A 26,012-nucleotide genomic window follows, 5' to 3' on the forward strand; every position below is an offset into this window, starting at 1 on the left:
GCCTCAGCTCCCTTGGGCCTTTGAGGACTTCTAATGACTATGGACCAGCTGTGGCCCAGGCAACCTAGCAAAATTCTCTGCCATCCAGTAGGCTTCACTGACACCTCCTCCAACAAGGTCTGAACCCCAGCTTGGGGAAGGCTCCCCTCTTCCAAATATATCCTTCCTTAAGCATGCTCCCTAGGACACCCTTTAAAGTTATCTTTGCATCTTTATAGTTACTGTCTTGTGTAAACTTAGTAACTCTTTGTATCAAACAGGCCCTGTTAAATTACTATGTGATTTGTTTCCTGGTTGGACTCAGATACAGCATACTGAAGTCAGAGGCTCTTCCTACCCAATCTTCTTTCCTTCCCTCTCTCCTTCCACAAGGTTCTCACCTTTTCCTGCTCCCTCTCTCCTTTATCTTTCAGAGGCAAAACCCCAACATATCTCCTCACATCTTTAATTCATTCTTGACATTTGTTTCTCAGAGGAGCCAGACTGAAGCAACTTCCCATCACACTTAGCATAAAATCCCATGAGGCCCTATATAATCTGCTTTCCACCCCAAAACCAACCGTCTCCCCCAACACACACCTCCCTACTACTCTCCAAGTAATTCTACTCGCCTCCTTGAAGTTCCACAAACTTACAAACCAGAATCCCACCCAGGGTCTTTGCACTTGCTGCTCTGTCTTTGATACAAGGCTTGTTCCCTCATTCCATTCAGACCTCTTCTCAAGTGCCTCCTTCTAAGAGGCCTTTACCTACCATCCCCAATTGCCTTTTTTTTTTTTTTTTTAAGATTTTATTGGGGAAGGGGAACAGGACTTTATTGGAGAACAGCGTGTAATTCCAGGACTTTTTTCCAAGTTGTTGTCCTTTCAATCTTAGTTTTGGAGGGCGCAGCTCAGCTCCAGGTCGTTGCCATTGTTAGTTGCAGGAGGCGCAGCCCACCATCCCTTGAGGGAGTCGAACCAGCAACCTTATAGTTGAGAGGATGTGCTCCAACCAACTGAGCCATCTGAGAGCTCAGTGGCAGCTCAGCTCAAGGTGCCGTGTTCAATCTTAGTTGCAGGGGGCTGAGCCCACCATCCCTTGCGGGACTCAAGGAATTGAACCGGCAACCTTGTGGTTGAGAGCCCACTGGCCCATGTGGGAATCGAACCGGCAGCCTTCGGCATTGGAAGCACGGAGCTCCAACCCACTGAGCCACTGGGCCGGCCCCCCAATTGCCTTTTAACTGTCCTTTTTCCTGCTTTGTTTTGTTTCTTCATAGCACTTATACTATATATTATACTTATTCACTTTTTTGTCTCTCCTTCCCCCCCATAAAGAAATGTGTCTTCCATGAGGCCAGAGACTGTCGCCTTGTTCACTGACATATCCCCAGGGCCTGGATTGATACCTGGCACACAGTCGATACTCAGTATTTGTTAATTGACTGAATAAAGGAGTGTCTTTGCCATTGCTGAAGCCATTTCCTGCACCTGGAATGCCTTCCCTTCTCCTTGCCTTTCCTAATTTCACCTGCCCTTTAAGATTCAGCCCTAGCCCCTACTCCTCCAGGAAGCCCTTCCTAACAAGCTGGGCTCTGAGCCCCTGGAAAGTGGCTTACTCTTGCCCCTCACCTACTATACTGCCTAATTTTACGTATAACGTAGGCTTTATAGCAGGTAAAGATTGAGGTGGAGATTAAAGGCAGACGAGAACAGGCCAGCTTTATTGGGGTTAAGGGCAGGGGAAGGGGGTGCTCCATAGGCTCTGGGCCAGGGCGGAGCTGCCGGGAGAGCAGCCTGGGATGCAGGATGCAATGTCACTTCTTCCACTCTTTCTTCTCATAATCCCACTGAGAGGCCAGGCCTTGCACAGGGTTGCCCTTCATATCCAGGATGCGCTGGAGCTGCTGGGCCTTCCACTCATCCGTCAGCGTGATGGGCTTCTTAGGGAACACTGCAGGGAAGGCACGGGTGGGGCAGGGGCAGCTCAGGACCCTATCAGGCCTGCCCTCTCCCGCTGAGCCAGGGTCTGCAGTCACAGGGTTATGTGTCCTGCACTGAGGGGCTCCCTCTGCCCTGCTGTGGGGACAGAGCCCCAAAGAGCAGTTTCCAGGCTCTCGGCCTCACATAGAAAGGTGCTGGCTCAGGTAGTAAATGGCCATCAACTGTGATTGGATGGCCATCAGCTGTGGCTAGTTGGCCGTCAGCTGTAACCAGTGAGCCATTGGCCACTAATGTAACTGCTGTGGCTACGCTAGCAGAAAATGGGGGCTAGCAAGAAGATGGTGGCTGAGCTAGCAAGAGCGGATTGCAGAGAGGCGGATGCCGCCAGAGAGAATATAGTGATATGACTCCCCTACTTATGGCTCCGTGGGTGTTCCTTTTTGGCCTCACCATATCCTGCGTTCTTATGTGGGGAGCGGGACCAGTGACCCGCATGACACCATGCACAACACCTGCCCATCCCCCTCACCAGACTCCCTCCTAAAACTTCATTCCAGAGACCTCTGCATTCTGATCCCAGCTCTGCCTTCGTGTTGCTGTGGGAACTGGGCCAAGGTCCTTCCCCTTTCTGAGTCTCAGTTTCCTCACCTATTCTGTGGCCCAATGGTAACAGGAGCACTGGTTTGAAGTTAACCTGGATCCCAATCCCAGCTCCGCCACTCCCTTGCTGTGTGACCTTGAACAAGTCCCTTTATCTCTCTGTGCCTCAGTTTCCTAACCTGTCAAAAATAGGTCCTATCCACTAGGGTTGAGATTGAAGTTAGTATTCATAATGCAATTGACAAAATGTGGGACAGCTATTAAGCCCCTAATACGTGGTAGCTACTATAATTATAATTACTGAGTTTGCTCCCACTTATAGGGAAGAGTACAGGATGAGGTAGTTTCTTTTGCTTCCTGAGAAGACTGAGAGTAGCAGATCGGATAGGGATAGTCACTTTAAAAATCTGGGGAGGGCAATACTTAATTCAAAGGCTGAAGCACTCACAGAGGCATTTTAGGTGCCTTCATGTGTGGCTCAGGGAAGGCCTGGGGGCTGGAGTCCCCCAACACTGCTCACATCTTACTTCCTGGTCCATCCGCCCCTGAGGCTGACAGCCTGCCTGACCTCGGTCCCTAGTACTTTCTGTCCCAGGGGGTGGACAAGAAAGAAAAGATCTTTCTGGACATCTGTTAATACCAAACATTGGGATAGTCTAGAATTTTTCCTAAACGCTCTCTCATTTCATCCTCATGCAAGGTAGGAATTCCCATCAGACTTTTACAGAAGAAAAACAAGGTGAGGTCACAAGAAGTGAAGTCAAATGAAGCTATTGGTCCAGAGACCACACTTTGAGAATCACTCTTCTGTAGTATTAACCCATCAGCTGGGTATGTGACCACCCAGCTAAAGCCTACATTTCCCAGGTTCCCTTGTGGCTAAGCATACTCGTAGTTATATGATCATTTCTAGCCAATAGAATGTGAGCAGCAGTGGTGTGTGCAACTTCTGGATCTTAAAGAGATGTGTGTCCTCCCTTTCCCTCTTCTTGCTTGGAATATAGACTTTACGGCTGGAGCTAGAACAACCATCTTGTATATAAAGAAGGAAGCTGCATGCTAAAGATGGCAGAGCAACAAGACAGAAGGACCCTGACATTGTGGAGTCCCCCTACTCCCCCTGGCTTTTTTTGTGAGAGAGGAACAAAACCTCTATCTTGTTTAAGCTCTTGTATGTTAGGGCCTCTTTGTTACAGCAGCTGAAAAAACATACTGAAAAAAATTAATGGTTAATAACAGCAATCAGTAACACCGCCATTCTTGATTATGTGCCAGGCACTGGCCTACAGCTCTCTCTCATTGAAACCTTACAAGACCCCTGAGATGTGGGCACTATTATTCCCATTTTACAAATGGGGGAATTGAGGCCCAGAGAGGTAGATTCCCTACATTCCCACTCGGTAGACATGCTCTGCCCTTCACCCTACACCTCTTTGGGGGACTTTCAAAACTCTTCAGATGAGTACCAGCATAGTTCCTTTGGTTGGCGGCTATGGCCACAAGGACATAGCCCAAGCCTGCAGCCAGGTGAGGTGTTGCCACTTACCGTAGACCCGCTGCCACCAAATCAGCAGAGCTGTGAATCCACAGAAGAAGAAGACACAGCCCATCACTGTCTTCCACTCATTGGAGCGATGGTTCATCTCTGCGAAGGTCTCATGGAACTGGAGCCGGTACACTGCAGACAGGTAGGAAGTGGGGATGCAGGGGCCTCAGGTGCAGCCATTTCAAGGACCATGGGCCAACTCTCGGTCTCAGTGATCTCTAGCCTCCCTCTCCCTGCAGCAGATGCTGTCCATTTGGCAAATTCTTATTGAGCTTCTACTGTATGCAAAGCATGGCCAAGAGCTGGTGCTGAAGCTACAAATATCAGAGTCAGCCCAGGGACTTCTGGTGGGCAAGACATGGACTCACACATCCCTCCTACTACCCACGGTCAGGCCCCTGCTTGCCCGCCCACCTTACCTGCCTCTCTCTACTCTGTCCCCTCACACCACTCAGTGATGCCAGGACCCTCCATGCTCTCCTGCTCCCATATCCTTCCCCATGCAGTTCCCATTATCTAGCAGCACCTTCCTCCTCACCATTCAAGGCCCGCTGGAATGTGCCCTCCTCTAGAAGGCCCTCCAGGATTTCATCTCTCTCCTTTGGATCCTCACAACCTCTTGAAAATACATACCCTAGCCATATACCCTATATTATCTGGGTTTGTGCCAGTTCCCTCACTGGACTGGAAGTACCCGGATGGCAGGAACCATCTGGGTGATTCACTCCTGTGTCCCAGCATCACCTAGCATTAGGCTGTGCACAAACAGTTGAGTGAATAAAAGAATGAATGAATGAATGAACTTCCCCCCTCAGGTATGCATTCGTTTGAAGTTTCTGGATGTCTTGAATGGGGGCTCTCCCTGCCCACTGCTCCCTGACAAGCCCTTCTTTGCAAATTCACCCCCAGCCCACTACCCCCCCCCAGACAGCCCCCCCCCCCCAGACATACAGGCCACCTTCTCGGCGTGGCTCAGCTGGGTCCAGCTGCCCTTCTCCTTTTCCTTCAAGGCCTGCTGCTCGGCATTGAGCTCTGTGCAGAAGGGTTCGTCCGGCATGGGGTAGGAGCGCTGGGCATGGTAGTTGGTGTAGGGGGGCATTTTCCCCTTGCTGGGGGCTGCGAGCACAAGGGAGGAGCTGAGTTTAGGCTGCCCCTGGGACATCCCAGCACTAACAATAGTATTAATGGAGAGGACTGCATTTATTGGGCACTTACTGTGTGCCAGGAGCCACTCTAAGGCCTTCAGGTGAGTCGACTCACTTACTCCACATCACTCTGAGCCAGAGCTCAGAGTTTCTTCAGAGATGAAGAAACTGAGCAGCTAAGTGACTTGCTGAAATTCACAGGGCAAAAAGGACCAGAGCCAGAGCTGCAATTCAGCCCCTCTGGCTTCAAATCTCATGTTCTCTGGGAATATTTGAGGTGAGGAGGGCATGTCAGGCAGAGGTAATGGGTGGGCAAAGGCTCAGTGAGATGAATCTGAGAGGACAGATGTAAACTGCTCTGCAAACTATAGGGGTCAAGGGCATGACTTTTGAGTCAGCTGGGTTTGAACCCCAGTTCCTCCCTACCTCAGCTCCCACTGGCCCCTTTACCTCACTGTGCTTCAATGTCCTGGCACACAGTAAATGCTCCGTAAATTATACTGATAGAGAGCTTGGTTTACTATTGGCTTTTATTCCTGGACACTTTCCCTGATGGCTAAGCCCTCAAAGCCTCTGTGTAGGTGTCTAGAACAAAGCAAAGTACTAGGAGGGTCCCAATAAATCTTCTTCTGTTTATTGTCACCAGAGATGCCCACAAAGAGGACATTGGTATCATCTTGCCAGGATAGTATTGGAATTGCTTTGCACATGGAGTCCTGGCTCCTTTAATATCTAGGTCTCTGGGCCTCAGTTTGTTCATCTGAGAAATGGAGATAACAACACAGCATCCACCTCACATGGTTGTTGTGAAGTCTAAATGTGTAATCTGTGTGAAATATTTATGGGGTACATAGTAAGGGCTCAATAAATGTTATCTGTTATTATTCTCCTGAGGGTCAGGAAGGCCCTTCTGCTATCTGGCTATAGTCTCTCCTGCTTAGGCCTCTTTCATCTGACCAGCACTGACACCAGGGTCCAGAAAAGAGGTCCAAGTTTCTGTCAGCACTCTCTACCTCAGAACACAAAGGCCTGACGGGCCTGAGATTTGGGGGTCAGGCCCTGAGGAAGCTTGGATGGAGGGGGCTGCTGTCCGCTCGCCCTTTGAGCACTACTTCCTGGAAGAATGTGGCCCAGGACCAAGGAATAAAGATTGTGGGGAAGGTTTTGGGGTAGGCCCAGGGCAGCACGGAAGGAACAAGGGGCAGCTTGCAGCTATAACTCCTGGTCCTAGCCTTGGAGTTTGGGGAAGGAGGAGGCTGTCCAGGTCTTACCGGTGTCCCCTGGGCTGTGTATCCCTCGTATTCCAAGTCCTCCTTTCCTCAGCACCAAGCTCCAGGCAGTTCTGAAAAACATCTGGGGTGTGTGTGTGGATGAGTCCTGTGCTATGTCCCTGCCCCTCAGGGCCCAGACAGAGAAACCATTTTCACAGGTGTGGTGGTGGTGGGATTCCAGAATTTCAAGGTCACCCTCAGGCCCCTGACCCTTCTAATTTCCCTATGGGGGTAGATGGGGGTCCTAGACATTTGGAACCCCCTCTTAGAACCTCCCTTCACTATCTAAGTGGGAAGAGGCCTAATTCTTAATCTGAACAGTTTGGGACTGATGGCCTGGGTTCTGCTTCTCGCCCCAGCTCAGCCTGGCCAGCTTGGGAAACTTCCCTCAGTTGTTTCCCTTCCTCCGCCCCCGCTCCGCCCCCCCCCCCCAGGAAATAGGGTGGGAGCCCAGGTAAGGAGGGAACAGGTCCTGGGGCCACCTCCCTTCTCTATAGGGCCATCTGCCATGGTTTCTGCCAGACAGTCTGGCCCCCACTCCTTTCCCCCTAATTGGCTGCCTACGTGCACAGTGCACAGAGAGCCTGCTCTGCTGGATCTGGTGGGGGAGGGGGACAGGATGAGCCCAACCCCCACGGGTCTCAGGGTCTGGCATCCCATGAGGGTGGGAGGGCTTTAGAGGAGGACGAGGAGCAAACTGGGTCAGAGGGAGGAAGAGGAGCACACATCTGGGGAGAGTAAAGAGGCATCCCATTTCGGGGAAGAGAAAGGGCCCCCCACATCTGGGGAGAGAGCAACCCAATAATTAGGAAGGGTATATACATAGATGATAAGTGGGAGGAGGCTCCCACATCTGGGAAGGAAGGGCTCCCTATCAGTGATAAGTGGGTGAGAGACCCGCACATGGGGAGAGGGAAGGAGTAATCTACATTTGGGGAAAGAGATGGCGCCCCATTTAGGAACAGAATAATTCCCCAGGAGTCCTCAACTCTGAGCTGCCAGAAGCCCCCCCTCACCCCCGCCCGTCCCCCGCCACGGCAGGGACTACACCGGCCGACATTTAAGCCTCATGCCCCCACCCGCCCCTGCTAGGGAAGCAAGGCTCTCCCACCCACTTACCTCGCGGCTCTGCTGCAGTGAGAGAGACCCGGGTCGGCCAACCGAGTAACAGAAAATGGGCTGCAGAGAGACCGGAGAGCTGGCGTCTGCCCCAGGGCCCGCCCCACAGCCTTTCCAGGGCCGCCCCTGCGTGGGAACGTCCTGCCTCAGAGGGGCGTGGGAGCGCCCAGCTCACGTCCCTGGGGGCGCCCAGCCCACAACCTGGGGCAAGGGACTGCAGAGTGACTCTCCGCCCACTCGGAGACCCCCAGCTAACTGCACCCTGGGACACAACGGGCTGTGTGTCCTGGGCTAGCCCAGCCGTCTGAGTTTGGTAGTTCCAAGAGCTGGATCTTCCTGCCTCCACACCTTTGCTCACTGCTGTTCCTTCCATCTGGAATGCTCTCTTCGGGGCTTTGTAGACCCAGTCTTGCCAAGTTTCCAGCCCAGACCCAATGGCTCCTGCTCCAGGAAGCTCACAAGCATCTAGAATCTGGAAGCTGGCGTGTGGTGTACCACCTCACTCCCACAGCCTCATAGCCAATGACAGGTGGAAAAAGTTTCCCTCTGGCGTCCCAATCATTGCTGTGGGGCCTTCAACAAAATGGCCTAACGTCTCTCAGTCCCTGTTTTCTTTTCTATAAAAGGGAGCTAATGATAGTTCTTTCCTCACATGGCTGTTGTAAAGATTAAATAAGTCACTAGAAAAGCGTCAGGCACATTTATTCAAGAATTATTTATTAAGACCTATTACAGCTGGCATTTATTGAGTGTCTATTGTTTATCAGGTTAAATGCTTGGGGATATAGAGCCTAACAAAGCCAAACATAATCTCTGCCCTTATATAGGGCTTATAATCAAGTTCTAAGCCCAGAGAAAGGCATGTGCAAAGGCCCAGGGGCAGAAAAACACAGGTATGTTCAAAGAACAGAGAGAAGCCATTTGGCCAGCATGTAATGGACAAAGGGGAGAGTTGGACTGAGTTCGGATCACCAAGCAGGGCCTCATAGGTGATGTGATTAAATGGAACAGAGCATGAGTTCAGTGAACGTGGCCTGCGGATTGTTAGAATACTGATGGTGGACTGATGGGTAAAGGCTGTGGGTCCCTGCTGTAGCCTGTGGCCAAAGCTTTCTTGGTCTCCCAGCTCTGGGCCCATGAGGTATGCCCAGCGCCCACCCATCCATCAGTGTTTCGGTAGCTCAGTGAGGCCATAGGGACGCACTCCAGCCAGTGAACCTAGAAGGGGAGAGACTCAGGGAAAGGTGCTAGAGACACCCTAGAGTTGGCAGGTGGATGTCACCTCAATTCTGGACTTCAGCAGCAACAGACACAAAGTCTTGAGAAGGCAGTGCAGGAGCCTCCTGGATCTCCAAGAGATCACCATGGTAACTTCTGGGAGCTGCTCCTCCCCCTTCCACATGACCAAGGGAATTCCAGATTTGAGAGACCTCCCAAGAGGACCACTTTACCTCTTGGATGCTGACCAGAGTATCCTGAAGAGTAGCCCAATGGACGGAGGACGAGGGACGAGCCTCCTTCAGGCAAACTGCAGAGAGCATGCCTTGAATCTTTTCAGACCTTTCTAGGGGCAGGCGGGTGCTGGCTGCACTGGACTGAGTAACTAATGTGTAGGCTCTACTGCTGCCTCGCTGGTGGCCAAATGGTGCCATTTCTGGGCCTCAGTTTCCCTATCCCTCAGAGGGCTTCCCAGAGGAAGGCATTTAGGGATCATAACTCGCTGTTCTGCCTTGCCCTCTTCCACCCCCGCCTCTGTGGGAACACCAGGCCCCAGACTGGGGAGAAGGTATGATACCGAGCATCTGCTGGGGATGAGGGCGATTGGGTGGAGGCAGCACGACTGCCTGTAGGGCAGTGCGGAGCAGGGTCTGGAGGTCCTAAACCTGGGAATAGACTGTCCCATAAGGCAGGTCTCTCAGGGATCCTGGGACAAGGAATAGGGGTCTTCACAAAGCACCTTGGTGGGCATAGAGGGGAGGGGCCTCTGGATAGGGTATTACAGGCCATTCATTGTGATGGGCCCTACATGTGAATGCAGGCTGAAATTGTAGAAACAGCAGGAATAGGAGGTGAGAGAGATCTGTTCCTTTTCCGTTGGCTCTGCGTCTCCGACCCCCTAGCTCTCACTCACTTGATCAGATAGATCCAAGGAACCCTCCAGATTCTGCCCAGGCATAGACCTAAGCCACGGCCTCAGCATCCTGCCTCTACGACTCCTCCCAACTCCTATCAGGCTTCACGCAGAACCCACCTCGGGGCCGCCAGCCCAGGAGGGATACCGAGGAAAACCTAGACCTCATGCAAGACCTGAAAGAGAAAATAGGAACAGGTGTTGAACAAAGTGTCACGGACCTTTAGCTCCCAACCCCTCCGGAGACCTCGGAGCTGGTTGAACTTGGAGAGGAGGTCTGGGTCAGGAGGGGCGGGGGCCAGTAAGTGCAGGAGCGGGACCAAAGACGGAAGGTAGTCAGAGCCAGGGATAGGGGTTCAGAGGAAGGTAGGAGTGGGCGGGGCTTATCCTTGGGGTGGAGACTGCAGTGTAACGGCGGGGCCAGGGTACAGCTGGGAAACGAGGCACTAAGTGGGTGGGGCCAGTTGGGTGGAGGGCGTGGCCAGTGAGCAAATGGGGCGTGGTCAGGATCGAAGGCGAAACCTCTCCATCTCACCAGCAGGAATTCTGGCTGACACGCGGACTCCGCGGAGGCGCTGACTCCGAAATACTGAGAACTGCAGAGCGACAGCACCAGCATGAAGGTGCCCAGGCAGCAGCGCAGACTCGGAGGTAGTCGTGCGAAGACCCGTAGCTCCATGGGCCAGTCCAGAAAGAGCTTATGCAGCTGTGAACAGGCGGGCCGGGTCAGAACCAGCGTGGAACCAGGGCTGCCACGGGGACGGACGCTAATGGCAGGTTTCCCAGCCCTGGGAACGATTCCATAGCGCGATCAGGGGTAGGTGAACGCCCTGGGCTGGATTTCGCTGGGACAGGACGGGACTGGTGGCCTGGAAGATGGAAACCTCCTTCCTGCGGGTCGGATCTTTGTGCACCGTCCCCACCCCAGGATAGACGCCCTCGGAGGAGGCGGCAGGGCTGAGGGAGGGGTCCGGCTGGTGGCAGCCCGGGCAGCGACGGCGACCCTGCCCTCACCTGGAGCATGAAAGGAGGGAAGCTCGGAGTGTTCAGCGAGAAAGGGAAATCCTCACAGAGCTGCAGGGGCGATGTTTGGGGACGACTCCTCTTGGCTGTCACTCTGGGCCCCTTTGCCTCGCCCTCGAGGCGTCAATCCTCTCGCCTCACCCTCAAGGGGCCCTCATTCTAGGTCCTACCACCTACCTTGTCACTCATAGTACGTCACCTACGTCCCGCGTCTCCTCCCTCCTTCCCCAGCTTCGAGCTGCAGTCATCCCTCCGCCGCCCCTAGGACAGTCATTGTTCCCCCTTGCGCTGGGCTCCACCTCATAGTCCGGCGCTCCGCCATCTCCAGTCCTATGTCTTGTCAGTTATCTCTGGCCCCGCCCGACCACTGGCCGCGCCCCTACCCTGAAAGACTCCTCCTCAATCGCTCAGCCCGGGTCCGCCCCTTGCCCTGTCAGTCACGCCGGCATTGCCTTCACAAGCCACTCTAAACATTCGTCCTGGCCCCAACCATGCTCTTTTGGTCATCTCTGACCCCGCCCCGCATGGCGACTGCCTCCTCTCCTAGCCCTGCCGTAACAGTCATCCAAGCCTGGCTCCAGTTTGCCAGCTAACGTCCCAGCCGCGCCCCTGGCAGTCATTCAAGACCCGCCGCAACAGATCCATCCCGAGGTCCTGCCTTATGCGTCACTCCTCTCTGGCCCTTGCCGACTCCAGTCAGGCCCGGACTGACACGCAGGCCCCGCCCCGTCTGCCACCCGGGCCCCACCCCCGCGGGCCAGCTCAGGTACCTCCCTTACCACGCGGTCGGTGAGGATGCAGGTGGGAATCCCCACGTCGAAGGAGACCGCCGCGGTGGAGGAGGAGAAAGCGTCCCCCAGGCAGCGGCAGAACCGTGCGGCCCGCACACTCATCGCGGGAAGGGCGCGGAGCCGTCGGATGGGTATCCCAGCTTGCCACGAGTGAGGCAAAGGGGCGTGAGGGTGAGGGTTTCGTCAGAACTTGCTGCAATGAAATCCCGGGGCCTGGGGCCTGAGGCCTCGTCACCACCCCCTCTTCTGGGCAAATGTATACAAAAGACTCCCTAGCTAATATCAGGGACGCTGAAGCTCGGCCGCAGGGAGGCCCACCACTAGGGTTCTAGTCCCAGCTCCATCCTCTGCTGGTTTCAATCCCTACCCCCACCCTCCCACCCACTGTGCTTACCCCATCGTCTGGGTTTCCAGTCTCTATATTGTCTGTCACACCCAAGCTCTGCTTAAGGGCTGTGAAGGTGAAGTGACGGTCTGAGCAGGGTTTCTCTGAGAGGTGCCCACAACAGTGATATATCAGTTAAGTCAAGGGTGGGGTGGGTATCACTTTGAGGTCCAGCCCAGTGTTCTGCTCTGACCGCAGCATCACCACCAGGGAGTAGTCCAACTTGATAAAGGCCTGAGGCAGTGGGATCCTGGGGGTGCACGGGGTCAAATCAGCCCTGGGGTAGGCACTTGTCCCTTCAGATCATCCTCTGGAGCTCCTCACTAACCTGGAATGGTCTTCAGCTTCTGCTCCAGGTCTTCCAGAACCTTCTGCATCACAGGCCAAACGGGGGATGCACAGAGCAAGGTGTGAGGGATCTTGGCCAAGCCCCCAGGCTGGGGCCCTTCTCTTCTCTCCCAACTGGCTCATGAGCCTGGGGCTGTGCCTCCTGGATGTGGCTCAGGAAGTTTATCAGTAATTGCGGCCTTAATAATATCTCCAGTTCCACGTGCTCTTTTTACAATGTGACTTTGACACTCCTGCCATCAAGGGGTGGGATCTATATTCCCATTCCTTGAAGTTGGGTGTGTATACCTTTGTGACAGGCTTAAACACAGAACATGGTGAAAGTGATGCTATGTGACCTCCAACGCTAGATCAAACAAATGCCATGTACTCTCTTGGGACACTCTCTCTTAGAACCCAGCCACCATGCTGTGAGGAAACCAAACTAGCCCATGTGGAGAGAACACATGGAGAGGTCACATGTGGTTTTTCTGGCTGCCACCCTAGCTGAAGTGCCAGCCTACAGCCAGCCTCAACTTCTAGACACATACATCTCCAGATGATCCCAGCCACTAGCCTTTGAGTCCCCCTCAGTCGTCAAATCTTCCCAGCTGGGGCCCCAGACATCACGAGCAAAGACAAGCCATCCTTGCTGTACCCTTTCTTATTTCTTGACCCATGAATCCATTAGCATCAGACAGCTGTTTTACACACTATGATTTCAGCTGGTTTGTTATGCAACAATAATAACTGGAACAGCAATCAAATGATATTTTGATTTCAATTTACCTGACTCCTCATTTGACTCAGTTATTTTCAGAACTTGGTCAAGAAAGAGGGTGTTAGGTATTGACACCCCAAACCCCACCACTGTCCTTCAAATTTCAGCTCAGATATCATCCTCTCAGAGACTTTCACTGAACCCTATGGAAAGTGCCCTTCCCAGTCAAGTCTAAATTTATTTTCTTCCCAGCATTTTTCATTTTCCAAAATTACATACATGGAAACCCACAGTCTTCTTGGAAACCTACATACCAAGCCTGTTCACTCAGGTCCCTCCACTTTCAGACTATGATGAAGTGAGATCTAGCTATACAATGGACTGTATGTCTGTGTCCCCTCAAAATTCTTATGTTGAACCTTATCTCCAGTGTGATGGTATTAGGAGGTGGGGCTTTGGGAGGTGCTTAGGACATGAGGGTGGAGCCCCCATAAATGGGATTAGGACCCTTATAAAAGAGACACCCTCATCCCTCCTGCCTTGTGGGGTTACAATGAAAAGATAGCTGTCTTATGAACCAGGATAGCCAGCTCTCACCAGATACAGAATCTACCAGCACCTTGATCTTGGATTTGCAGCCTCCAGAACTGTGAGAAATAAATTGCTGTTGTTTATAAGCCATTCAATCTATGGTATTTTGTTACAATAGCCCAAACTAACTAAGACAGGCTGTTAGATTTATACCCTCATATTTAATTGTTACTGGTGCTATTGTAAATGGTATTTTAATTTTTTTTTCAATTTCCAGTTGTTCATTGCTACTATATAAAAACGCAATTGATTTTTATATATCGACTTGCTATTCTATGACCCGGCTAAATTAATTTACTAGTTATATTAGTTTGCTAGGGCTACTGTAACAAAATACCACAGACTGGGTGGCTTAAACAACAGAAATGTATTTATTATCTCACAGTTCTGGAAGCTAGAAGTCCAAAATCAAGGTATTTGACAGTTTGGTTCCTTCTGAGGGCTGGGAGGAAAGGATCTGTTCCAGGCGTCTCTCCTTGGCTTATAGATGGCTGTCTTCTCCCTGTGTCTCTTACCATTGTCTTCCCTCTGTGAAGGTCTCTGTGTCCAAATTTCCCTTTTTTAGTGCTCGCTTTGGCAGCACACATACAAATTCCCCCTTTTTATAAGGAGACCAGTCATTGATCTTTTCAAAAAACCAGCTTTTGTTTTCATTGTTTTTCTGTGTCCGTATCATTAATTTCTACTCTTTATTGCTTTCTACTTGGTTTGGGCTTAATTTGCTTTTTCTTTTCCTAGATTCTGAAGATGAAAGCTTGTATTATTGATTTGAAACCTTTCTTCTTTTTCCATAAGCATTTAATTCTATAAAATTCACTCTTAGCTCTGTTTCAGCTGCTTATCACAAATTTTGATGTTGTATTTTCATTTCAATTCAGTTCAAAATGTTTTCTAATTTCTCTTGAGACTTCTTCTCTGACCCATGGGTTATTTAGAAATGTGTTGTTTACTTTCCAAATATTTGGGGTTTTTCCAGATATTCAGTTCTTGACTTCTAATTTAATTTCACTATAATCAGAGAACGTACTTTATATCATTTAAATTTTTAAACATTTGTTCAATGTAAAAGGCCCAGAATATGGTCTATTTTGGTGAATGTTCCATGTGCACTTGAATCGAATTTGTTCTGTGCTACTGTTAGGTAGAGTTCTCTATAAATGTCTATTAGGTCAAGTTGGTTAACAATGTTGTTGAGGTCTTCAATATCCTTGCTGAAGTTCTGTGTTTTCAATTACTGTAAAAGGAATGTTGCTATCCACAAGTATAATTGTGACTTTCAGATTTATCAGTTTTTGTTTTATGTATTTAGGAGCTTTGCTGAGAAGCGCATACACACAGAATTCTCATGTCTGCTTGGTGAATTAACCCTTTAATCATTATATAATGTCCTTCTGTATCCCTGGTGATTTTTCTTATTTTTAATTCTGCTTTGTCTGTTATTTATATATTCATTCCAACTTTTTCTCTTTGATTAGTGGTTCCATAGTCTGTCTTTTTCCATCCTTCTTTTAATCTACCTATATAATTATATTTAAAGCGAGCTTCATGTAGACAGAATATCATTGGTCTTGTTTTATTTTCTTTTTACTCTAATACAACAATTGTTAACTTTTAATTGGTGCATTTACATAATAATTAGTACATTTATGTAATTGTTAATAAGAGTAAATTTAGATCTACTATTTTATTATTCTTTTTAATTATTTCCTCTTCCTCCTTTCCTGCCTTCTTTTAGATTATTTGATTATTCTTAGTATTCCATTTTAATTTATTTATTGTATTTTTGGCTATATATTTTCTCTAGGGTATTAATTTTCTCTAGGGTCTGTGGTTTCCCTAGGGATTACAATATACATACTTAACTTTTGACATCTATTTAGTGTTTGGAGATTGAGACCATCCAGTGATGGTTTTTTTAAAGATCTGAGATACTATATTTCTAAAATGTTCATTTAGTCACTTAGCTCTTTTGTTTTCTCCTTAGTAGAACTAAGTGATCCTTTTGAAAGTCATTTTATTAATGTGTAGTTGACATACAGAAAGCAGTAGATATTTAATGTATACAACTTGCTGAATTTGGAGATAAGTGTACGCTCATAAAACCCTCTCCACAATCAAGGCCATAACTTTATCCATAACCTGCAAAAGTTTCCTCCTGCCCTGCCCTTCTTTTAATATTGATTTTCCTTTTGTGGTAAGAGCACTTAACATAAGATCTATTTTCTAAGCAAGTTTTTAAGTATACAGTACAATATTAACTCTAGGCCTTCTGTTGTACAGTAGATCTCCAGAACTTATTTGTCTGGTATTACTTTGTACCTTTTGACCAGAACCTCCCCATTTTGGGGTTCTTTTTTAAAATAATTTCTATTTCTCTGCTGAGAATGTGTTTTTCCATTCATTTCTGAAGCGTTTATCTTATATAATAGCTTCTTTGAAGTCTTTGTCTGATAATTCCAACATCTGTGTCTTTTCATAGCTGGCATCTATTGATTTTCTTTGAGAATTGGTCGGATGTTCCCTGTTGAGTAACTTTGCATTGCATCCTGGATATTTTCAATATTATCTTGTGAAACTTTGGGTACTATTAAAAGCCTCTAAATTTTTTCCATAGCAGGCAAACCTGATTAGGTTCAGACTGTATGTTCTATGTCACTTTCTATGGGCAGTAGTTCTAATATCTGTTTTATTTTCAAAGTTTTGCTATGCTGTTTGGGTCTGCTAGGGGCTGGGGTTAGTCTGAGACCTAGGCAGTGGTTTACATGGTGATTCAGTACTTTTCAAAGCCTTATCATCCTTCTTGGGATGTGTTCCACCCAAGCACAGCTTCTGGTTGAGCCCAGGATTTGTGTTGTTTCATACACAGGATTAGAGGGTTCCCTTTATGCACGCTTTCCTCTCCAGGATTTTCTCTACATTCCCTGGCTGCCAGGGACCCCCTTTTCTGGTTCTCCAGTCGGAAGTATGGTATTCTCTTAGAATTTTAACTGCCAGCACTGTCTCACAATTCCTCACCATGAGGTCTGCCGTCAGGGCAAAGCAGCAAGAGAAAAGAGAGAAAAAGGAGGTTTAGAGGATTCCCACACTATCCTCACTACAGGGGCCCCTTTTCCACAGTCTTTTCTCTAGAGGGTGGATTTTTTTCTCAGACCTTTTATCTCAACAGGATTGGGAACTGCAGCGCAGACAGGGTGACCTGGGGCAGGACCAGGTGAGAACAAAAGTTAAATAAAAATAATAACAAGAATTCTCCTCACCCCTCCAGTTCATGGGGGTCCTTTTTCCTGGTTTTCTGATCAGAATGTTAGACTTTTCTTTTTTAATTTTTATTGGGGAATACTGGGGAACAGTGTATTTTTCCAGGACCCATCAGCTCCAAGTCAAGTCATTGTTTTTATTTATTTATTTGTTTCTTTCAATCTAGTTGTGGAGGGTGCAGCTCACTGGCCCATGTGGGAATCCAACTGGCGACCTGGGTGTTAAGAGCACTGTACTCTAACCACTGAGCAAACCATCCGCCCTATGTTAGATTTTTCTATTGGACTTTTTGCTGCCATGTCAGCTGCACAGTTCCCTGATTTGGGCACCATAGGTCAAAGCAAGAAGATACAAGAAGACAATTTAACCGGGAAACTCCCCACTGCCATAGTAGCTGTTCCTCAAGTTTTGACTTTTCATCCCAATCTCTTCTCTATTATTTACAAAGCTCCTCCGTAAGTAGTTGCGTTTTGTATTTAAGCAGAGTTTTTATTTGTAATCAGTGGGAGAGATAGACTATATAGGCTTATTCCAGTTTAGCCTTCATTTTATCTAGAGGGGCACACAGGGGCTTTAAAAGAACTAATATTTTATTTCTTAAGCAGGATGGCTGGTGCTTAAGTTTTCACTTTATTATTATCTTTAAACTGTATATATTAGTAATATCTACTCTTTTGTATTTATAATACATTTCACAATTTATAAAAAAATTTCAAGAATTTGACCAAGATCTGCTCCTTTTCTGGGGGAGGTAATGATTTCTCAGAGGGGACTGTCACAGAGCAAGGAAGAAGAAAGAAGATGAAAGAGTGGTGGAAGGGTAGCTAAGGCGCTGATCAGAGCAAGGCGGAGGGTGGAGATTTCTGAATTTGTCGCCTGCTACTACGTACGTTTACACAGACACAGATTCACGTACCAGACACAGAAATACTCTTCCAATACTCACAGCTCTGGATGCAGTTCCCAGATGTTCGGCTGGAGGCCGCCAAAGCACAAGCTTTCGCTGCCCGCAGGAATCAGGCCTCATTTCTCGCCTGTGCTGGCGCACTTCCGGTTGTCTCCGGGAGGGGGCGCCAGTGGACCGAGGAAGGCCAGAGCGGGCATGGCGCCCCAGTTTACTGGTGCGCTAGTGAGCTCAGCGGCACCCTGATGCTCCCAGCTTTCACTACCGCTCAGGATCCGGGCTCTCAACCTGAAGAAACGAACAGCACCGTAAACATGATGCTGCTACGCCTCCTGCAGCCTTGCCTTCAAGTTGGATCCTGTTGCGAGCCTCCCTGTCCCCTCCTATGTAAAGGGGAGAGTCTTAAGTTTTTGGAGCCTAAGTTTTTGCAATCTTGGCACAGCATTTTGCAAATTTTACAAGAACACACACCAAAAAACCATGAACACATTGCTAGGGGTTCTTTCCAGATGAGGAGACTTGAAGTTTAAGCTTCAGTAATTTCAGAGTAAATCCACCTCTGATCATACATACGCATATGTATTTACTGTCTATCTTCTGTTAGAATGTAAGTTCCAAGAGGGCAAGACTTTTATCTGAATTGTTAGCTCCTGCAGCCTCATTGGTTCCTAGCACATAGAGGAAGCTGTATAATTATTTGCTGAATGAACCAGTGGGCTGGCACAATTTTCCAAGTAGACATGACAATGCCCTGGCCTGGAATTTGAGGAGTGGATGGGATAGGAATGATGTCACTGAAACCTCAAAACAGTGACCATAACACTCATTTAAAAGCTGAGGATGCAGCAAGTACCCAATCTGACGTGGCACAGGGCCTAGAACCCAAGTCTGCCTTCCCTTGCTCTCTCTTGGCCCCAGCTACCGCCCTCCCTCCCAGCCACCCCTTGCACAAGGCCCTGATGCAACGCTGTACAGGCTGGGGCGCCCCTCTTAGGGGCAGCGCTGGGAAAAAGATTTTGCAAGAGCTGGGGCAGGAAGCTCCAGCTAGGGCGTTCTGAGAAGATAAGGGTGCCCCTGCCCCTGAAGCGCCTCCAGGCCTTCTGATTTCCTCTCTTCCCTTCCCTTCCCTTTCCCGGAAAGCAGCCACCGAACCCTGGCCGGGCCGTGACTCACCTCCTTTCCCTCTGGCAGCCAGACTGGGATCCCAAGCCTGCCCCTCACTGGAAAGCCTTGCTGTGTGAGGCTGGGCAGCAGGGAGCCCTCTCTAGCAGGCAGTTTCTGGAGTAACTCAATAAGAGTAGCTGGCGTGCAGAAAGGTTCTATTGCTGAGCCTTAGTCTCAGGAGGCAAAATGTGGGGGACCCCTGGAGTACACCCACATTAAACCAACTTAGAGGTCTCGGGTGACTAAGATTAGGTGTAAGGTTGGTATGTGTGAAGCACCCTTGTCCCCTATGGGGAGGGAGGAGCAGTGTACATCTCTGGATCAAGGCCTGGTGATCCCTCGCCTTCAGGACAGAAGCAGACATGTCCACAGTTTGGTTGGTCCCTACCTGGTTCAAGACCTGTGCCCAGCTGTGTGACCTGTCCTCTCAGAACCAGGTCACACAGGACCTGACCCAGGCCTTTTTAGAGATCAAGAGCCTGGGCCATTTCCATCCTTCAAGGCTCTAGTTAGGTTTTTTAAATTAAGAAATGCCAAAACAAAATGTGGGTTGCAATACTTGTGATAGGCATGTGTCTTGCATTTTCCAAGTTTATGCTTTTGAAACAAAAATATATTATGATTAGGTATGATTTCAATTGCAAATAAGATGAAAAAGGCTAAATTGGACGTCCTGAGGGAACACGAAACCCCTCATAAGCCTGGTTTGGACCAGCCTGATTTCTGTTACGTCCTCTAAGTCAATGTCACAGTATGGCCTTGGGTGGGTTACCTCACCTCTCTGATGCCTCCCTTTTCTCATCTGAAAAGTAGGAATCGCAATGGGCCCACACAAGGCTATGAGACAACCTCCTTAGGAAGGGCTCAAAACATTTCACACCAACATATACCAAGTGTCCACTACAAGCCAGTCCAGTGCTAAGCTTTTGAGGTGCATTGGTTCAATTGATCCTGGACGCCAAGGTTTTGGAGCCCATTTTCCAGACGAGGAAACAGAGGCTCAGACAGGTGCAGTGATGAGCATCAGGGCTGATTCAGAGGCTATGGTCTACCAGCCTCCCTACTCAAATGTTAGCCTATTGTTGTTGCTGCTGTTGTTACTGTGATTATTAAAATGAACATATGATAGCATTGCTCCCATACAGCTGTGAGAAGGATTAAATAAAAATTTAAAATAACTTAGTATTTAGTACCTGGCACATGATAAACACTCTGTGTTTGTTAAATAAAAAGTAAAAAATACTTCAGGTTTTGGGCCCACAGTTCTGGAGAGGCAGGGTCCAATGTTCAAAGAAACTTTGTCCTGGTGTTTCTTTGAAAGCTACTGCCCGCCTCCTGCCTCGCCCCATCCAGGAGGGGTTAAGGAGTTAATGATTTCCCAAGCAGGGGCTGAAAGGAGCAGGGTTTTGCGTGCTACACGCGCACACACTACACACACACACTACACACACACACACACACACTCACTCACTCACTCACTCACTCCCCGGCCTCTGTCCCCCTCCCTCCCTCCCTCCCTTCCCCTGCGAGGCCGGGAGCCTCTTATGCAAGCCGACGGCGCCCGCCCGTTCCCAGGCCCGGCTGCAGCTGCGGGCGGAGGGGCAGGGCGGGGGCGGCGCGCTGTTTGTCTAGAGCGGCCGTGCCAAAGGCGGCGGGCCCCAGACAGCCAGGCGCCTCCGTACACCTGGGGATGCTCAGGTTAAATAGCTCCGCATTCCTCGGGCCCAGCTGATGGAAACGCTCCCAGGCCGCCGCGGAGCCGGCCTCCAGATGGGCTGGGCCCGGGCCAAAGGGGAAAAGAGGGAAACGTGGAAGCCAGAGTGTGCCTGAACGGTTGGGGCTGGGGGCCAGGTCCCGCCACAGCCTCGTCCTCCCCTGGAAAACGGCCCTACCGTGTAGGAGTGTACGCGGGGACACGCCCCCGCTCCCGTGGGTGGGCTTGCAGGCGGGGGCCCACACACGGGAGGGAATGGGTGGCACACGTGTGCCTCTGAGGACACTCCAAGGACACACAGGCGACAATTAATAATTTATAACTAGCAAACACTACGGGCTAAGTGCTCTACTTCATTTATTCTCTACAATTCTACGAGGTTAATGCTATAAAACAGCAGTGGGGAGGGGAGTCCATTGAGAGTAGCAAAGGACTTAATTTACCTCCAAATATTATGTTCTTTGATAAAGTTCATAATGTTCTTGGAGAGAGGGTGGTACCTGGTTTTTTAAAATTTATTTTTCAATTATAGTTGACATACAATATTTATTAGTTTCAGGTGTACAACATGGTGATTAGACGAGTGGTATCTACCTTAATGTTAATGCTCAATAGACGACAATCTTTAATTTAAAACATTTTTTTGTTCATCCCCTCTGAGCCTCTATTTGTTGTAAACCTAGGGTCAGAATCCTAACTTTAGCACCCCCCTCAGGGATCCAGGAAATCCTTTATGTAAAGGGTTGAGCATACAATCAGGCTCATGGTAGTAGGTGCTATTTATTTTATTCTCTTTTATTTATTGACAAAATATATTAAGTTGTTATCCTCTCTGGAACAAGTGCTTTGCCCTTTCGGGAACTTTGGTTTTTCCCTGTGTAATACATGGGATTCGACCTAGCTGGGATACTTGAGGGTTGGTGTCCTGAGGGCTAACAATTCCCAGGAAAGGAGGCACTTGAACTTTCAAGGAAGGGTTTGCCTGGGTACAGCTGCCCCCACCTCCACCCCTGACCAGCCAAGACCCAGGAATGCCAGCCAATCGACAGAACAATTACACACTTAGGAGCCCAGTGTGGTTCTGCAGCCCCTAGACAAGCAAACTCATCCATCACGCCAGATCCATGTAGAGATGCCCACAATGCATTTAGGCACAATACACAAGCCCAAACAACTGGAGGTTGTACTTATCTGCAGAACACGTGCTCACATTTGCCCTCTGCCTACACCCCCATGCCTATACACCAGAGGACCCAACCCCATGGGGGAACCACCAGTTCATGTCACACACACAGGCCCACTCAACATGCACTCCACCATGAGTACACTCATGAATGTGTCCAGGCAGATAGGCCCCTACCAATGACACCCTTTTCCTGCTCAGGAGCAGGGGACTGACCTGCCCACTCCTCAGAACCCACACAGGAGCCCTGGGGGAGAGAGGAGGTTTCTATGAGCTTCTGGCATAGCCAGGCCAGGGTGAGGAGGCTGAGTCCGAACCCAGAGCAGGTGGCCCTGCAGCTGCGCCCAGGCTAGTCCTGCCAAGTTGCTCACCCACTTGGACAAGCCTGGAGCTCCAGGGCAGACTGCTGGAACCCAGGGTTAGGCTGCCCATTGGGGGAGGCACCTCCTACTGGGGAATGAGGCAATGAAGTCCTGCCTTAGACAAGCTGAGGCTCTGGGCAAGTCCCTTTCCTCTGGATCTCACTTCCCCCATCTTGGCAAAGATGCAGGTGGTCCAGTGACCTGGTTCTCCAACTTAAATGGCTTGTTGAATACTCCAACCCAGAGGGGATCTTGGCAGGTTGATCTGCATTTTAACAACCTCCCCAAGTGACCCAGATGGCCCAATGACCACTTTCAGAAACCCCAAAGGATTTAATTTTATGACACTAGGGAGCAGGAAAATGGCCATGGATGGGGGATAAGAATAGACTTTAAAGACACCGGAAACACTTCAGGCCGGTAAAAGTGACAGTCCAGATGTGGCCTTCCAGTCCTCCTCCCCCCAGCACCAGCTGCAAAAAGGGTCAGGGGTCATCCCCCAGCCCAGGCCCCTCCCCTCAATCCAAGAACACTGCAACTTTACCACCATCTAAAGTATTTGTTTAATAACAACAGAAAAAAACCCCACAGAACTATTGTAAAACAATATTCTCAGTCGGTGATCATTGTAATATACAATACAAAGCAATTAATTTCCTCAGAAATCTGAGAAGCACCAAATGTGACCATTTTTTAAAATGTCTGCTTTTCAAAAAATAGAAACACACGGGGGGAACTCTCCCCAAGTCTCTGGTGGCTGATAGGTGTGGAGGGAGGGTCGGCCTGCCCTCGTCAGTCCCCCAGCCCTGGGCTGGCTCTAGCAAGCACCCAATGGCCGCCGATCTCGGTTTTGTTTCTCCCCAGCTGCAACGAAGCGCTTGGGAGGACCAGAGAGCACTAATTCCTCCGCCCCGAAGGGCTGGGGTCCGCCGATCCCGGAGGACCGCGCTTCAGCGACACAAGATGCGATCGTCCGCTGGAACACATGCCGCCTGTGAAAGGAAAAGAGAATAGGTGAGACGGGAGGTTTGGAGGAGACAAGGGTGCAAGCGCCCCCTTCCCCAGAAGACACGAGGGAGCGCTTTTATCGATCTCCTTGGGCACCCTAACATAGCCCCGTGCCCGAAGGTTTGGGGTGGACGTAGGGCCAAGACCCACTCCTCTCTGGACCTCAGTTTCCCCATCTGTAGAAGGAAAATGATATCGTGCTCCATTTCGGACCTCACCTCGGCCGCCAGGGCGCTGATCTCGCCGTTGAGGGTGCTGAGAGGAGCTCGGGCGGGGAGCCCCCGGCCCCCTGGGGCCCCGACTTGAGATTCCGAGTTCAGCTCCAACTCCAGGTCCCAGATATAGTCGATGACGTGCTGGAGGATCTCCACCCTGCTCACCTTGCGATTCTGGGGCAGGGTGGGTACCAGCTCTTTGAGGCGTGAGTAGCAGCCGTTCATGTCGTAGAGCAGCACGTTGACCTGCTGCTCATCGAGCAGGGCGGGCAGGCGCGCCCCGGGGCCGCCGGCGCAGCGAGAGATGGCCACGCTCTGCTCGGACAGACAGCGCACCACCTCGCCAGCGCCGCCGGGCGTCTTGCCGGCTTTTAGTGCGCAGCTGGGACCCGCGGCTGCCGCGCCGCTGCCACTGGCAACCTTCATGATTACGGCGTTGGTGTAGGAGACTAGGCGAAGAGAACGGAGAAAGCGAGGGAAGGACCCGCAAAAAGAGATCCTAACGCTGTACAGTCGGTTGTAGAATGCGCAGGCGAAGCCCCACAACCCGCTATTTATAAAGACTCTGCGGCTTCACCCCGAGGGGCGGGCTCAGGCGTTCAAAAGAAGCCAATGGGAGAGCTAGAGGCGTGGCCTCGAGAGCTTCTGGGCCCCGCCTCCTGCTCTGATAGCGCACCCTGGAGGGCCTGGAAAAGGGACCAGAGTCTCAGGAACCAAAAGAGTGGGAGGGTACAGGGCAGGGTGGCTAGTGGAGGCGAGGGCTTGGACTCCTCCGGAAGGAGGCAAAACCATATTGCCGATAAGGAAAAGACTTCAAGAATCAGTTTTCCTGGGGTCATTTTCTCACTTCTCCAGCCCGGATGAGAGACACTGAGGCCCTGATGGAGAAGGGGCTAGCTCTGAGTCACCCAGAGAGCTCACTACTAGAGCCCCGGCTTTTGGACCCTATTGGAAGATGACCTCTGGGACCACGATCTCGCGAATATTTGGGCCGAAATTTAAAACGGGATCTCCTTTACACTCCGTTCCCCGGGGCTGTTCTCTTTTTCCCAATTCCCAGAGAATGTTGCTGGTTAATGTTCCTGGGGGACTTACCCAGGCCCCTTGGGTGGGAGCAATTAGCCTCGGAAAGTCTTCCTCTAGGATTCGGGGCTGAGCTTCTGGGACCTGAACCAGATAGAAGGCTCCCAGAGTGGGGATGCATCTCCTAATTCTACCCTGAATTTGCAGCCCCTGCAAAAAAATCCCCAAAGCTGCATCAACTAGTGATTTAAAATATTTTCTCCCTTTTTTGGCTGTTCCTCCCGCCCACCCCACACCCCCACGCCCCAAAGACCTCGGAGCAGGGTCTCCCTCCCACGGCGCGGCAGCTGCGGAGCTCGAGGCTCTTCCCCCGCCCCCCTCGCTTCCCGGGCTGGTCTGTGTCAGCGTCTGAACAAGCGGCTCAGACCGTTAGACGCCAGGCCCGTGACGTCACCCATTCATAAAACCGGGACGGGCTGTCAGGCTGGCGCCGCGCGGGCGGTCGCCATGGAGACGGCAAACGGGACTCTGCGCTCCCCCAGCCCCAAGCCAGTCACCTGTGGACCTCGTGTGAGAGGCCTGGGAATGCGCTCCTAGAGGGCGCGGTCGCCGGACAAGGGTAACCTTACCTCCCCGCCCCACACCTGGAATCTCCCCACCAGGCCCACAGCTTGGGCCGCTTGGGAGGTTTCTCCCCACCTTCAACTCCCCCTCCATCCAGCCTGGGGAAAAACGCCCGAGTTCCGATTCCAACTTTACTGCTAGGTGAATTTAGTTGAGTCTCAGGCCCCTGAGTCCTAACATCTGCCAAGTATTTCGATAATAATTACACAGGTGACAATTTATTGCGTTCTTACTTCGTGGCAGGCAGGCACTGTGTGAAGAGTTTGCCTTTATCATCTTCTGTAGTCCTTGCCACAACTCAAGAGAGGAGCTGTTTGGTTTCTTTATACAATGGAGGAAACAGACTCAAAAAGCCTCCCAGGAGCCACAGCTGTTGTAATGGCTGCATTATTATAAAAGGGCACTTCAGTGTAAAGCAATCCCTTCCTGCCAGGGCAGGCAGTCTGCTTCCAGAACCCTAGACTGGCCAGAGGCAGGGAAACTGAGGCTTAGAATAGCTACCCAAGGCCACACAGTGTTAGCAGGGCTAAAATTCTAATCCCAGACGGGAGGGTGATATTATGGACTTTCCTCCCCTTAGCAATTAATTCACTGGGTATCATCAGGTTTCCTTTTCCTACAGAAGTTTGGAGGAAAGGACAATAAACGGCCGCCGACCTCCACATGAGGAAACCAGGAAAACTGACCAGGGAGACCAGTTTCAAAGAGAGACATCATCAATTAATTAGCTGGTCTCCCCATCATGCAAGATCTCCAAACTCCCTAGGCTTGTTTAGCAATCCTCTAATGATTGAAGAGAACATGTTTCTGTGCAGAAGAATTGCCAAAGAATTGGAAGCACAATGACCAAACAGATGAACTTAGAATATTAATCCATTATCTAGTGTTTATTACTTGAACCTGCAATGCTACTTGCTGGAATCAACTTCAGAGACACCTACACACAGCGGCACAAAGGTGTCTGCTCAAGGATGTCCACTGA

The 26,012-nt window shown here is 50.2% G+C and overlaps 2 protein-coding genes and 1 long non-coding RNA gene across 5 annotated transcripts; all 3 read right to left on the bottom strand.

Annotated features, from left to right (window-relative positions):
- Positions 1-1,683: 1,683 nt before the first annotated feature.
- On the bottom strand, positions 1,684-7,735 carry COX4I2 (cytochrome c oxidase subunit 4I2). Of its 2 annotated transcripts, XM_074317640.1 has the most exons (6): positions 7,607-7,666; positions 6,488-6,569; positions 5,287-5,404; positions 5,023-5,187; positions 4,072-4,203; positions 1,684-1,935 (listed from the first exon to the last, which is right to left on the bottom strand). In XM_074317640.1, the coding sequence occupies exons 4-6, from the start codon at positions 5,168-5,170 to the stop codon at positions 1,799-1,801; spliced, it is 417 nt and encodes a 138-aa protein (XP_074173741.1). In that variant the 5' UTR covers positions 5,171-5,187; positions 5,287-5,404; positions 6,488-6,569; positions 7,607-7,666; the 3' UTR covers positions 1,684-1,798. The 2 variants fall into 2 exon arrangements, with proteins under 2 accessions (XP_074173741.1, XP_074173740.1); XM_074317639.1 differs by lacking the exon at positions 5,287-5,404 and having other exon boundaries at positions 7,607-7,735.
- Positions 7,736-8,825: 1,090 nt separating this feature from the next.
- Positions 8,826-12,376, bottom strand: LOC109456256 (uncharacterized). Of its 2 annotated transcripts, XR_012491217.1 has the most exons (3): positions 11,540-12,376; positions 10,273-10,443; positions 8,826-9,913 (listed from the first exon to the last, which is right to left on the bottom strand). It is a non-coding gene; the product is annotated as an uncharacterized LOC109456256 (long non-coding RNA). The 2 variants fall into 2 exon arrangements; XR_012491216.1 differs by having other exon boundaries at positions 8,826-10,443.
- Positions 12,377-21,129: 8,753 nt separating this feature from the next.
- On the bottom strand, positions 21,130-23,939 carry ID1 (inhibitor of DNA binding 1). Its single transcript, XM_019748536.2, has 2 exons — positions 23,387-23,939; positions 21,130-23,152 (listed from the first exon to the last, which is right to left on the bottom strand). Exons 1-2 carry the CDS (start codon positions 23,807-23,809, stop codon positions 23,111-23,113), a joined length of 465 nt encoding a protein of 154 aa, XP_019604095.1. The 5' UTR covers positions 23,810-23,939; the 3' UTR covers positions 21,130-23,110.
- Positions 23,940-26,012: the final 2,073 nt, after the last annotated feature.

Source organism: Rhinolophus sinicus, linkage group LG13 (genome assembly GCF_036562045.2).
Source record: "Rhinolophus sinicus isolate RSC01 linkage group LG13, ASM3656204v1, whole genome shotgun sequence".
Lineage (NCBI taxonomy): Eukaryota > Metazoa > Chordata > Mammalia > Chiroptera > Rhinolophidae > Rhinolophus > Rhinolophus sinicus.